This window comes from Procambarus clarkii, chromosome 63 (assembly GCF_040958095.1).
Source record: "Procambarus clarkii isolate CNS0578487 chromosome 63, FALCON_Pclarkii_2.0, whole genome shotgun sequence".
NCBI classification, from domain to species: domain Eukaryota; kingdom Metazoa; phylum Arthropoda; class Malacostraca; order Decapoda; family Cambaridae; genus Procambarus; species Procambarus clarkii.
Window position 1 is genome coordinate 22,386,100 of NC_091212.1, and position 14,482 is coordinate 22,400,581.

The 14,482-nt window shown below is 44.6% G+C and overlaps 1 protein-coding gene across 2 annotated transcripts in view; it reads left to right on the forward strand.

Annotated features, from left to right (window-relative positions):
* LOC123769465 (RNA-binding protein Musashi homolog Rbp6) overlaps positions 1 to 14,482 on the forward strand; it is a 1,480,583-nt gene that overhangs the window by 112,961 nt on the left and 1,353,140 nt on the right. For both annotated transcript variants that reach the window (XM_069308801.1, XM_069308802.1), the window contains exon 3: positions 8,415 to 8,496. In XM_069308801.1, the coding sequence (XP_069164902.1) occupies positions 8,415 to 8,496 (82 nt within the window). The remainder of the gene's footprint in view (positions 1 to 8,414; positions 8,497 to 14,482) is intronic.

A 14,482-nucleotide genomic window follows, 5' to 3' on the forward strand; every position in this document is an offset into this window, starting at 1 on the left:
TAACCTCCAGTTGTAATCACTTTCTGTCCCAAATCTCTAGATCAGGTCCCGAGTTTCCATTCCCAAAACTGTAACCGCCACCTGGGGCGGGGGAACTTGTCACAGTCACTTTGAGTTCCTATTACGGCAGACAGTTAAATCAACTTATAACCCTTTCTCGTCCCATACCACCACCCACCACCCACCAACCACCTCCCACCAACCACCACCCACCTCCCACCAACCACCAACCACCTTCCCCTGTTTTAACCTACCATTTCTTCATTCTTCGCTCTGTCTTTATTTTTATCCTTTGGCTCTATTATTCCCCCTCTTCCCCTGCCCAACTCCATCCGTCTTCACCAAGAGATGGGAGTCGAGTAGGTACGCGTATAGGGTTCCTTGTTGTGATTTAGCTGTTTTAAGTGGTAGTCAAGGGCTAGTTTAAGTGCCAGCCATGGGTTAGTTGAAGTGCTAGTGAGACAGGCAGTCAAGGGGGTGGAGGTTGGGGAGAGAGACACAGGGGGGTACAATCTCCCCGCGTCTCTACCTGCACTCTTGGTCCCAGCTTCAGGATAGCGTTTGTCTGTTGTCCGCCTCCTGTTGGGCTTCAACCCGGCCTGTTCTTCCTCTCATCCCACCCATCTGCACCCCGACCTTAGATGGTTGGCAGCCGCTGCCGATGGTACTGGCTGGCCGCCTAAGGAAATAAACAGTTCTTCTGACAGCGGAGAGCATGTACACATTATGCTCCTCTACCTCCTCCTCCACCCCCCCTTGCAATCTATGTCCACGGCAGACTTACGCGCTCTCTGATCTCCATGTCTCAGATATAAACAGAGGGAAGGGTACTATCAGGAGAAAGCGCCAATCCATTACGACTCTATAGTACTCGGAAGGAATCAGGATAAGGATTTGGGATGGGACGGGGGAAAGGAAGGTTGCTCAACCACTTGGACGGTCGGGGATTGACAAAGTGTCACTTTTGACAAAAGTGTCAAAAGTGTTCTTCTCTCCCGGTGGCCGTGGGAGAGAATCAGTAATAGCGAGAATAAGTCTTGGATACAAATATCCATGGCGATTTGGAATGGAAACAACAGCTGAGCAGCGGACTTGCAGAATCTGTGATGAGAGTGACGGAAACCGCCTTGACCACTACCTGAAAGAATGTGAACACCTGAGAGACATTAGAAATATGTGTAGAATAATAAACCCCACATTGTTTGACTTAGGGAAAGTCAAATATTGATACTGTTCTTAAAAATTCCCCCGTTTTGCATCCGCAAGATAACGTAAGATTTTAAGGGTTGACAGATATTAATCTTCTTGTTTGAGGAGCTGTTCACTTGAGACACTTAAGCAAGTCCCAGCTGCGTCTGGGTACAAGTGACAGGATGAACAACCCAGCGGGTTTTCTTCCTATTGGGGAGTGTTGTGCAGGCTGCTATGGCGGTATGTCCACTCACAGGATGAGTGGCGCTGCCCAATAAACTCGCCCCTTGGGGCAAAATTAAAAAAACAAAAACTATCACTCCTCCCTATTGAATCAGGCTAAGAAGCCAGGAATTGACTTAAGTATGCAAACCTACACACAAAAAATTCCTTTTGCACATGATCATGAGTTCGTGTATTTACAAACAAGCACTTTGGCTCGTACATTCATAAGTGCACTTCACTACTTTTATCGTGTGAAGGGGATTTTTACACTAAAGTGCCGTGGACGACCGGACGACTTTAAACCTCCATTGTGCACAGTGAAAAATGAGATGACATAAATAAAAATATTGAAATATAATTTTAATTTCACATAACCAAGAGTTATTTTTATTTTGCTTTCGCCGTGTTAAGTACGAGGACACGGAGCTAACCTTTGGTTTGAGTGCCCTGTTCTCTTCTCCTTTATAGCCAGCCCCTAAAAGTTTGTAGTTTACGGGGATTTTACTGATGGCTGTATGGGAGGGATGTTTATATGACGGGGACTTGACCAGGGGGGTCTGGACGGACGTCCCCCCTTCCCTTCAAACCCCTCCCCATTCCCAACCCTTCCCCATTCCCCAAACCCAACCCTTCCTCTTCTATTTCAGCCTCCCCACTCCTCCCTCCACCCCCACACACGAAAGATAAAAACACCCTTTTTCCTAACTGTCCATTAGGCCCCTTTGGTGTTATCGTGGTGACCCGAAGTACCGCCTCCGTCGTCGCTGGGGGCGCGTGGCTGTTGGCGCGTCTGGTGGTAGAGAGGAAGCTGCGGATTAATATGAGGGGCGGCGTCTTGGGCTCTTGAGGGAGGAGAACATCTGTTTTGATAAGAAGAAAAGTGATTTGTTTCGGAATAGGTTATGGCGAAAAGGGGAGATGGAAGTGGGCGAGGGTAAAAGGGGGAATGGTATTGAAGTTGTAGAGAGTTGGGGGAAAGGAAGAGAAGGATTTTTTTTTTAATTTTGTGCCGAAGGGAGTGGAGGATTAAAAACGCTGGTGGAAAGGGGGGAGAGAAGCAAGATGATGATGGCAGGAGATACAGGAGTAAGGGAAAGATGGTAGGAGCATGAGGAGGAAGAGAGAGTAGAAGGTAGAAGGGAGACGAGAGAGAGAGAGGGTTATCGGCAAACTTTTTCAGGTGGACTAAGGTAAGGCTCCATAGAGCAGCCACATTGGGTTTCATGTAATATTACAGAAACAAAACAAAAATTCAGTTAAGCAAGTCCTAGCTGTGTCTGGGTACAAGTGACAGGATGAACAACCCAGCGGGTTTTCTTCCTATTGGGGAGTGTTGTACATGCTGCTGCTATGGCGGTATGTCCACTCTCAGGTTTAGTGGCACTGCCCAATAAACTCGCCCCTCGGGGCAAAATTTAAAAATTTAAAATTTAAAAAATTGAGTAATCCGTTCGAGGCTCGTAAACCGGCCCACCGACACCGAAACACCATCGGCCCCTGTCAGTGTCCGGATAACACGGGAGGTCGTCTCGTTAATACGGTGTTTGTTGATTGTTATCGTTCTCAAGAGCTTTGCTATACAGCTCGTTTTCTCTATTGGCCACTCCGTCAAAACTGCAACAACCTCGCTTGCCCAGAAACGTACCAACCCAAGCAACCCGCCCTACCCTATCGAGGCCGACGCATGGAAAACCTCAATATTACCGCGCTTAATTTGTACTTATAGTTAGCATTTTGAACTGATGGGTCAATTCCGTCACCAAATGCGACGTATTTGACGAGTTGTGTTTTGAGCTGAGAATCAGTAGGCCTAATGGCTGCTATTCAGAATACGTTGGGAATTTTTAGACCTATAATTTTTGTTTATTAGTACTTGCTTCTTTTCTCAAAGTGGACAAATCGGTCTTGTTTCTGACGCGTTTTTCATCCTTGAACTGTTGTTAATATTTTGTGAACGATATGAACATCTGTTTATTTTTTTGTGTGTGTTTATTATTGGCATTGTTATTCATCTTGTGCTGTGTTATGTGAACTATTGTTTACTACTCTGTGGGGTCGTAGTTGTTTTCATTGTTACGGATTGTTTACCTTGCTTGCTTTGGGGATGTGTTTTGTTTTATATCACAACTGTTTATTGCGTGGTTCTACCGTTGGTCTATATGCGTTACAACCGTTGTGATGTTACCGATGGTGTGACTCAACCGTTGTGATGTTACCGTTGGTGTGACTCAACCGTTGTGATGTTACCTTTGGTGTGACCCAATCGTTCTGATGTTACCGTTGATGTGTGCGACTCAACCGTTGTGCTGTTACCGTTGGCATTTGTGCATGATACCGTTGTGTGGCGTTACCTTTGGAGTGCGTACGCCAGGACTGTTGTGTGGCGCCTCTTGGTGCTGACGTAAGAGGTTCTGAAGCTGTGGGAGACGTATTACCTTACCTTCCACCTTTTTCTTATCTCTGGTTGCTCATTCCTCTCTTTACTCGTCTCTCTCTTCGTTCACCTACTGTTTGAATTATTCCCTTTTTTAACCGGGATGTTCACCTCTCTGTTTGGAATATTCCCTGTTAAATTAACAAGACCGTGTGCCTGTTTGTCTGAAACAGTGACCTCTGTAAACAGGACCACTGTTAGTGAGTATTTATGCAGTTTCTTCGTTTCCACCAGTGGTACCTGTTTCAGAATTTGTATTTAGTCATTTAAGTGGGTGATGATGACGGATTAGAATAGAACATATGGTTTTACCTATATGGTTATCTGTCTTGTTAATGCATGTGTTGCTGGTTGACACTTTTGTCATGGGTGTGTCGCTGGTTGACACTTTTGTCATGGGTGTATTGCTGGTTGACACTTTTGCCATGGGTGTTTGGTTGACACTTTTGTCATGGATGTGTTGGTGGTTGACACTTTTGTCATGGGTGTGTTGCTGGTTGACACGTTTGTCATGGGTGTGTTGGTGGTTGACACTTTTGTCATGGGTGTGTTGCTGGTTGACACTTTTGTCATGGGTGTTTGGTTGACACTTTTGTCATGGGTGTGTCGCCGGTTGACACTTGTGTCATACGTGTGTCACGGGCATTAACCATAGTTTGGAATGTGAAGTTTGGTGCTATTTACGGTTTGTCGATATTTAAGGTGCCACCAAATGTAAGGTTGTGCAAAATGCAAGGATTTGGCGTTATTTAAGGCTTTGCGTTATCCGAAGCCGGGGCCAATAATTCTGGTTTTGCCGATAATAACTTGTGCGTGGTTAGCTGTAGCTTTAGGAGCTAGGTATTGCTTTATTTCCGACTTGGTTTAACTTTTGGGGTAATATTTAGGTGGTGTGTAATTTGGGCAGATAGGCGTTAAGAACCCTCCAGAGGCTGATAGGTCTTGAGAACCCTCCAGAGGCTGATTGGTCTTGAGAACCCTCCAGAGGCTGATAGACCTTGAGAACCCTCCAGAGGCTGATAGGTCTTGAGAACCCTCCAGAGGCTGATAGGTCTTGAGAACCCTCCAGAGGCTGATAGGTCTTGAGAACCCTCCAGAGGCTGATAGACCTTGAGAACCCTCCAGAGGCTGATAGACCTTGAGAACCCTCCAGAGGCTGATAGGTCTTGAGAACCCTCCAGAGGCTGATAGGTCTTGAGAACCCTCCAGAGGCTGATAGACCTTGAGAACCCTCCAGAGGCTGATAGACCTTGAGAACCCTCCAGAGGCTGATAGACCTTGAGAACCCTCCAGAGGCTGATAGACCTTGAGATGCCCTCCAGAGGCTGATAGACCTTGAGATGCCCTCCAGAGGCTGATAGGTCTTGAGAACCCTCCAGAGGCTGATAGGTCTTGAGAACCCTCCAGAGGCTGATAGGTCTTGAGAACCCTCCAGAGGCTGATAGACCTTGAGAACCCTCCAGAGGCTGATAGACCTTGAGAACCCTCCAGAGGCTGATAGACCTTGAGATGCCCTCCAGAGGCTGATAGACCTTGAGATGCCCTCCAGAGGCTGATAGGTCTTGAGAACCCTCCAGAGGCTGATAGGTCTTGAGAACCCTCCAGAGGCTGATAGGCCTTGAGATGCCCTCCAGAGGCTGATAGGTCTTGAGAACCCTCCAGAGGCTGATAGGTCTTGAGAACCCTCCAGAGGCTGATAGACCTTGAGAACCCTCCAGAGGCTGATAGGCCTTGAGATGCCCTCCAGAGGCTGATAGGTCTTGAGAACCCTCCAGAGGCTGATAGACCTTGAGAGAACCCTCCAGAGGCTGATAGACCTTGAGAGAACCCTCCAGAGGCTGATAGACCTTGAGAGAACCCTCCAGAGGCTGATAGACCTTGAGAGAACCCTCCAGAGGCTGATAGACCTTGAGAACCCTCCAGAGGCTGATAGACCTTGAGAACCCTCCAGAGGCTGATAGACCTTGAGAACCCTCCAGAGGCTGATAGGTCTTGAGAACCCTCCAGAGGCTGATAGACCTTGAGAACCCTCCAGAGGCTGATAGACCTTGTATTCACTTTTCGATGGATGGTATTCTGTACATCAGCATTTGTCAACGTCTCCACCATGAACCAGGTCTGAGCCACCAAGAACTCCGTCAGTGTAGTTCTACCTTGCACAGTATAGCTTTATGTCCGTTAAAAACTGCACAGGTGTTCAGTTACGCGAACAACCTGTTTGTTTAACTTTTACTGTCAAAATATTTTTTCCTATGTTTACCTATATTTTTTTTGGAGAGCTACAACTGTTGTCATAATCTTATTTTTGTGTGTATATTAATCTCACGTGAATGGCTTGTACGTCCGGTTTTGCAACTGCGAAAAAAATATCTTGTACTGTTCGTGTGGACATGTAACGAATTGCATTCGTGTTTGGTCGACTGATGCGCGTCAGTACAATTTGACGTGCGTTAACTTGCGTATTCAAGCGCGTGTGTGTGTTAGTCATCTTTGACAGCGTAGCCAAATGTGAAGTTGTGCCGCTGCACTTGCCTGTGTGTAGAGTGGAGGTAGAGGGTGTACTGGGGCGCCAGCCCGGACGTACCATTGATCCTGTCAAATATCTCTCTGAGAATTATAAATGTTACGTCATTTATGAATGCCGGGGTGGGGGCGGTGGACGACATGTAGGCATGGTTACCTTACCTTACCTTACCTTACATGGTTCACTCACTCCCTGTCTACAGTGAAACATTTTCCACCATCACTTAGTCTTACACCGTATTCTCTCCAAGGTTATTGTGCAGTTATTAATCTTTCTGCTTACTAATTCCTTATTCGCATATATTTACGTTTTCGGCATGTTTTAACAGTGGGTTCGTAAGACTGTTTGGTCTGGTGAAGTTAGTCCCATGTGGAGCACTACTAACACACTCACCCCGCCACCGATTTGGTATGAGTTCCAGTCCTGACCAGGGAGGATTGACTGGGACGCCAACACCAAGCAGTAATTGGGTACCTGGTTATTAACCGATCGGCGGGGTCGTGTTCTAGGGAAACCAGTAGGGTAAAGGTTTGCAAACAAGAGTCAGAAATCGACTCCTTTCCCCACCTCTGTGAAAACAAAAACCACAGGCTTGTTTAAGAATTTATTGCCACCAGGGGAACAGTTCTCTCGATCCTTCAAGTATCATGGTTTCTGGGAGTATACTCCCTCTGGCTGGTTGGTACACGGGGAATGGTTCGAGATTCGCAAGGTTGCTTTACCACTAGAGAATGCCTAGAATAATAGACCTTGGAGGTGGCGTGGGTTGGCCTGGTATTGCCGCACGCGGGATATTAAGCGTCATCACGGCGTTTCTCCACGGTAATATATATATATATATATATATATATATATATATATATATATATATATTTTATATAGTGAAGATGGTTAGTTGAGGTGGCAAGGCGGGTGTTTTAATGTACACGGAAGTGGGTGTTCTCTTCTATGGGGGATATATATATATATATATATATATATATATATATATATATATATATATATATATATATATATATATATATATATATATATATATATTATGTTCTATTGTTGTTAATGGTGCTAATTTTATATACTTGTTCGTACATCTTCAACTCGTACTCATATATATGACAATTTGCAACTTATATACCATCACTGTGATGATGTTAATAATGACTTATTAATTGGAATACCATTGTAAATCTAATTTATTAATTATTTACATGTGTATTTTGTTTAGTGTTGTGATTTCATAATGACTGTGTTGTGTTTTTCTTCCTCTCTCCCTCCCTGCCTTTCTACTTTCTCTCCTTCTTCCCTAGAAAGAAGAAAGAAGAAATCTTTCTTTCTTTTCTAACTCTGCTGCCTTTCCTACCCAAGCCCCTTCCCCACCAGTCCGTCCTCTCCAGCAGTCACAACGTCACTAAACTGATGTACTAAATTGCCCGAACCTAACCTAACCGAGGACCCACGAATAGAAGACTGAACATTGTAAATTCTGCGAGCCGCTATGATTTTTAGTACATCCGTTTATGGCCGAAGGGGAGTTATAGGTCAAAATGCGATGTACTATTGGAGAGGAGGGAATCGTGTCAGCAAGGCGGACAGCCCGCCTGCTTTCATAACTCCACTGTATTTCCCACTTCTAAACTTTCCTACACCTACGCCTCTCCTTCCTCTTTACTCCCCCCAAAAAAGTTGTTCCCACAGCCATCTATCTCTCTCTCTCCCCTCTTCCCCATTCCCTCTATACCTTCTCCACTTCATCTCCTCCCTCCCCTTCCCCCCCACCTACCTTCCCCTCTCCCGTCCCCAACTTCCTCCCCCCTCCCCAATTCCCCTCACCTACCTTCCCCTCTCCCGTCCCCAACTTCCTCCCCCCTCCCCAATTCCCCTCACCTACCTTCCCCAGTTCCCCTCTACCCTAGTTATCTTGCCCTAATCTCCCCTCAGAAATGAGCCTGAGCTATTAATCAATACAGATGTTTCCCGGGGATAATTTCCCTCATCTCCGCCATACCTCAGTGCTAATGACTGTTTCTCGCTTATTTCCAGAGGGCCTGAGGGAGTATTTCAGCAAGTTTGGGGATATTAATGAAGTGATGGTGATGAAAGACCCCACAACCCGTCGCTCCAGGTCAGTGTTGGCGTGTTTGTGTTGGTGGTGGGTTTGTGTTGGTGGTGGGTTTGTGTTGCTGATGGGTTTGTGGTGGGTGGGTTTGTTTTAGTGTGTGTGTGCGCGGCAGCAAGCCAGCTTGCCCTGAAGTATGACAGCATGTCTGAATATTTTGAGTCCTGAATACTATCCATAATTTTCTAATATATCTACACCTGTTTGTATCAGTTAACACCAATATATGTATACCAGTTACTAAATAGAATAGACAGAGGTCGTGCTCCTGCAATGGCAAGTGTTAGCGTTAGTGTCCGGTGTTGGTCCCAGTGAGAGGAGAGACTTTTCCTGTTGGTCTAACACCAACAACCGGTCCTTGAGTGTAATTGTTAGCTAACGAAGTAGTTATAATGGCCGTCAGGGAGTTTTTGACTCCTTTCAGTAGTTATTTGATCTTTTGAGAGAAAGCATCTATGATTATATCCCTATAACTCTGAGACCCCCTCGGAGGATTCGAACCCAGGCCACCAGGTGTCTAACCACCACTGCATCAGCAATCACTGGTGCAGTGGTCCATGGTTAATATATATATATATATATATATATATATATATATATATATATATATATATATATATATATATATATAATATATATATATATATATATTGATCCGTTGTCGGGCACACACGTCGTCTTCAGTGCCTGCGTCGTGTTGAACCACCAACACATATATTGAACCTTGAGTATCACGCAATAGTACCAAAATGGTGCTTGAACCGTGTGTAGTGAATGATGCTTGAACCATGTGTAGTGAATGGTGCTTGAACCATGTGTAGTGAATGGTGCTTGAACCATGTGTAGTGAGTGGTGCTTGAACCATGTGTAGTGAGTGGTGCTTGAACCATGTGTAGTGAATGGTGCTTGAACCATGTGTAGTGAATGGTGCTTGAACCATGTGTAGTGAATGGTGCTTGAACCATGTGTAGTGAATGGTGCTTGAACCATGTGTAGTGAATGGTGCCTGAACCATGTGTAGTGAATGGTGCCTGAACCATGTGTAGTGAATGGTGCCTGAACCATGTGTAGTGAATGGTGCTTGAACCATGTGTAGTGAATGGTGCCTGAACCATGTGTAGTGAATGGTGCCTGAACCATGTGTAGTGAATGGTGCCTGAACCATGTGTAGTGAATGGTGCCTGAACCATGTGTAGTGAATGGTGCCTGAACCATGTGTAGTGAATGGTGCTTGAACCATGTGTAGTGAATGGTGCTTGAACCATGTGTAGTGAATGGTGCTTGAACCATGTGTAGTGAATGGTGCTTGAACCATGTGTAGTGAATGGTGCTTGAACCATGTGTAGTGAATGGTGCCTGAACCATGTGTAGTGAATGGTGCCTGAACCATGTGTAGTGAATGGTGCCTGAACCATGTGTAGTGAATGGTGCTTGAACCATGTGTAGTGAATGGTGCTTGAACCATGTGTAGTGAGTGGTGCTTGAACAACATGCTAAAAACTGCTCACGTCGCACCATTTTGCTCGGTGGATAGATTTGAATATATGAAGTTTTATTAATGACCAAACTACACAATCAGGAAAGTGAAGGAACGACGACGTTTCGGTCCGTCCTGGACCATTCTCAAGCCGTGTAAAGGCCTCAAGTTATATTATGAGCAATGCATTATATTTAGGTCCACACCACAACAAATAGGCCTAGGCTTTCGTAGACCTACTTGCCCTCTGCTCTAAATATTTTGGAGTTAGTCAGGTGTTATTGAATTGTAATTTATTTACGTAGGTAAGACGTTTCTTACGAGTTCAAATTAAGTTGCATAGAGGAGGGTAAGGTGAAGTAAGATCGACCAGGGAGCCGGTCGGCCGAGCGGACAGCACACTGTACTTGTGATCCTGTGGTCCCGGGTTTGATCCCGGGCGCCAGCGAGAAACGATGGACAGAGTTTTCTTTCACCCTATGCCCCTGTTACCTAGCAGTAAATAGGTACCTGGGAGTTAGTCAGCTGTCACGGGCTGCTTTTTGGGGATGGAGGCCTGGTCGTGGACCGGGCCGCGGAGATACTAAAGCCCCGAAATCATCTCAAGATAAGATAGGGCGATGGGTTGTTCGGACCAGGAATGGGTAAAAACAGGTCCACTTGAGAAAAATATTCAGAATGTCCCGAGACAATAGAACCACACCCCCCTAGACGGATACGATTCCCAGGATTCATTAAGCATTTATCCATCTACTTACGAAACCTGTATATCTGTAGTCAATGTAAACAAAGCCTCAATTGAACAACCAGTTTACGAGCTTCGACACGTTACAACCTCATGTTATTATTGTTATAAACAACCTCGTTTTGCTTCTGAACTCATAATCTGTTTAATAAATGTAAACAAAGTCGGCACACTTGAGGAAAGATGTACTGGTTTCGTTAGTGGTTGGGTAAATGGTTGATGAATCCTGGCGTAGCTACAAGGCTTTTGCGTAACTTCCGTCTGGCGTGACGGTTTACACTGTGGCGTGACGGTTTACACTGTGGCGTGATGGTTTACACTGTGGCGTGACGGTTTACACTGTGGCGTGACGGTTTACACTGGCGTGATGGTTTACACTGGTGTGACGGTTTACACTGTGGCGTGACGGTTTACACTGTGGTGTGATGGTTTACACTATTGCGTGACGGTTTACACTGTGGCGTGACGGTTTACACTGTGGCGTGACGGTTTACACTGTGGCGTGACGGTTTACAGTGTGGCGTGACGGTTTACAATGTGTCGCGACGGTTTACACCGTGGCGTGATGGTTTACACTCTGGCGTGACGGTTTACACTGTGGCGTGACGGTTTACACTGTGGCGTGATGGTTTACACTGTGGTGTGACGGTTTACACTGTGGCGTGATGGTTTGCACTGTGGCGTGACGGTTTACACTGTGGCGTGATGGTTTACACTGTGGTGTGACGGTTTACACTGTGGCGTGACGGTTTACATTGTGGTGTGATGGTTTACACTGTGGCGTGACGGTTTACACTGTGGCGTGATGGTTTACACTGTGGCGTGACGGTTTACACTGTGGCGTGACGGTTTACACTGTGGCGTGATGGTTTACAGTGTGTCGCGACGGTTTACACTGTGGCGTGACGGTTTACACTGTGGCGTGACGGTTTACACGGTGGCGTCACGGTTTACACTGTGGTGTGACGGTTTACATTGGCGTGACAGTTTACACTGTGGCGTGACGGTTTACACTGGCGTGACGGTTTACACTGGCGTGACAGTTTACACTGTGGCGTGACGGTTTACACTGTGGCGTGACGGTTTACACTGTGGCGTGACGGTTTACACTGTGGCGTGACGGTTTACACTGTGGCGTGACGGTTTACACTGTGGTGTGACGGTTTACACTGTGGTGTGACGGTTTACACTGTGTCGCGACTGTGACGCTAGCGAGGTCACGCCCCGTAACATCCCTCTGGTTTGACTGCGTCCACACCATTTGCGTGACGCTTCGTTTCAATCCGTGACGCAGTGCTTCGAGCCATGTGCCTCTATAGCAGTTTGTTGATCCTGCGACAGTGTGGTGATGAGCTATGGCTCTTGGGTCCCGCCTCTCGACACTTAAGCGGCTGGTGTTTAAGTTCCAGGGGCCAGATTCACGAAAGTACTTACGCAAACACTTACGAACCTGTACATTTGTTTTCAATCTTTGGCGGCTTTGTTTCCAATTATTAAACAGTTAAAGAGCTTCGAAGCACCAGGAGGCTGTTTATAACAATAACAACAGTTGAATGGGAAATTTTTATGCTTGTAAACTGTTTAATAAATGTAACCAAAGCCGTCAAAATTGAGGAAAGATGTACACGTTCGTAAGTGCTGGCGTAAGTGCTTTCGTGAATCTGGCCCCAGAGCTTTTTGTGCTCTGTCCATTTTCGTTGAAAGAGGCACAGTAGTGCCTCTAGAACAGGTGTTGACGCTCCTAAAACGGTTCCATAATTCCTCTGAAACAGGTTTGACGATTCCTATTAAAAAACAAAGGTGCGATGAAGCCTCGCGCGCACACCCCTGAAGTCCTGTCACCAGCACACATGGACGGGTTCTGTCGAGAAACAGCGATCTCGGATTTTGACGGAGGACAAAGAGTGGGCATGAGGCTTGCTTTGATGGTGTTGAGAAGAGCGCCTTATTGAGGGAAGGAGGGAAATGGACTGAATATAATATATTATTAAAACACCGATCAATTTATATATCTTGTTGCATTCACCATACAACTTGTATTTCAATTGAATTCCCCCCCCCCGCACCCCACTCCCTCCCTTCCTCCTCAGGTGGGTACAGGAGGAGAGGACTAACACTCCTGTTAGGTAGGGGGAGAGTTTTCCCTTCTCATAGCTCATGGTAAGCCTTACCCTACACGTTTTTCCCCTAGAACACGACCCGCCAATCAGTTTAATCTCAGGTCTCCAATTGCTGTTGGGCGAACAGGGGCAAACGGTTATGGACTTAGGGATTGGTTCCCAGTTAATCCTCCCCGGATTTTGTCATGGGGCGAGTGTGTCCGTGTGTTATGTATGTGGTGAGTCGGTGTTTAAAAATACTGAACAATATATACTTTAAACGCCTCACTTTAAATACTTTTTAAAGTAATTTAAAGAGAGGCCTTTGTATTATTCAGGTTTATCATTTGATATTTCATCTTCCGTGGCTTAAACCTGGACTAGAGGAAATAGTTGACCACATATATATATATATATATATATATATATATATATATATATATATATATATATATATATATATATATATATATATATATATATATATATAATATATATATATATATTAGGTTATGGATCTCTTGAAAAACACAACAATGGGAAACATTGATGAATGTCACAGATGGGTTCGATCATTGTTGCAAGTCAAACACTTCTTCGAATTCCTCTGAAGTTGGACTAGTGCCCAAGACGCAACAGGCATTTCCCCTCTGAATCGCAACACTGAGGCGCTGGAACAAGAAACTTTTTGCTCTCTGGTCTTTTGTAGCGCTGATCAATTTGTCCCCCCAATTCCTTCAGGAACTTCAATGCACATTTTCCCCACGAACCGAGGGTCATTATATATATATATATATATATATATATATATATATATATATATATATATATGTCGTACCTAGTAGCCAGAACGCACTTTTCGGCCTACTATGCAATGCCCGATTTGCCTAATAAGCCAAGTTTTCCTGAATTAATATATTTTCTCTAATTTTTTTCTTATGAAATGATAAAGCTACCCATTTCATTACGTATAAGGTGAATTTTTTTTTATTGGAGGTAAAATTAACGTAGATATATGACCGAACCTAACCAACCCTACCTAACCTAATCTAACCTATCTTTTTAGGTTAGGTTTGGTTAAGTAACCGTAAAAGTTAGGTTAGGTTAGGTTAGGTAGGTTAGGTAGTCGAAAAACAATTAATTCATGAAAACTTGGCTTATTAGGCAAATTGGGCCTTGCATAGTAGGCTGAGAAGTGCGTTCTGGCTACTAGGTACGACATATATATATATATATATATATATTATTTTTTTTTTTTTTTTTTTTTTTTTTTTTTGTAGCAGTCGTTCCTGTAGACATATATTATTAAATATGACCGAAAAAGTAAGATTAATAATTCTAACACGAATTTTCACGATCTTTCTTACGTTTCTTTTCACTGTTGATGGTAATTCAAAGATCAATTCTCCAAAATTCATTTTTATTTCTAGTCAGACGCGACACTTGAACGCGTTTCGTAAAACTTATTACATTTTCAAAGACTTTAGTTTACACAAACACACACAACTTTAACTGAATAGAGCTTAAACATCTTTCGAGTTTTTATACCTACATTATAGTGAAGTGACATGTTACAATAGTTTTGGATGAGGTGAAAATAAACTTTTAACACAAGACCGAACACGAAACAATGAAACAGGTATTAAAAGTAGGTAACTGCAGAAGGCCTAT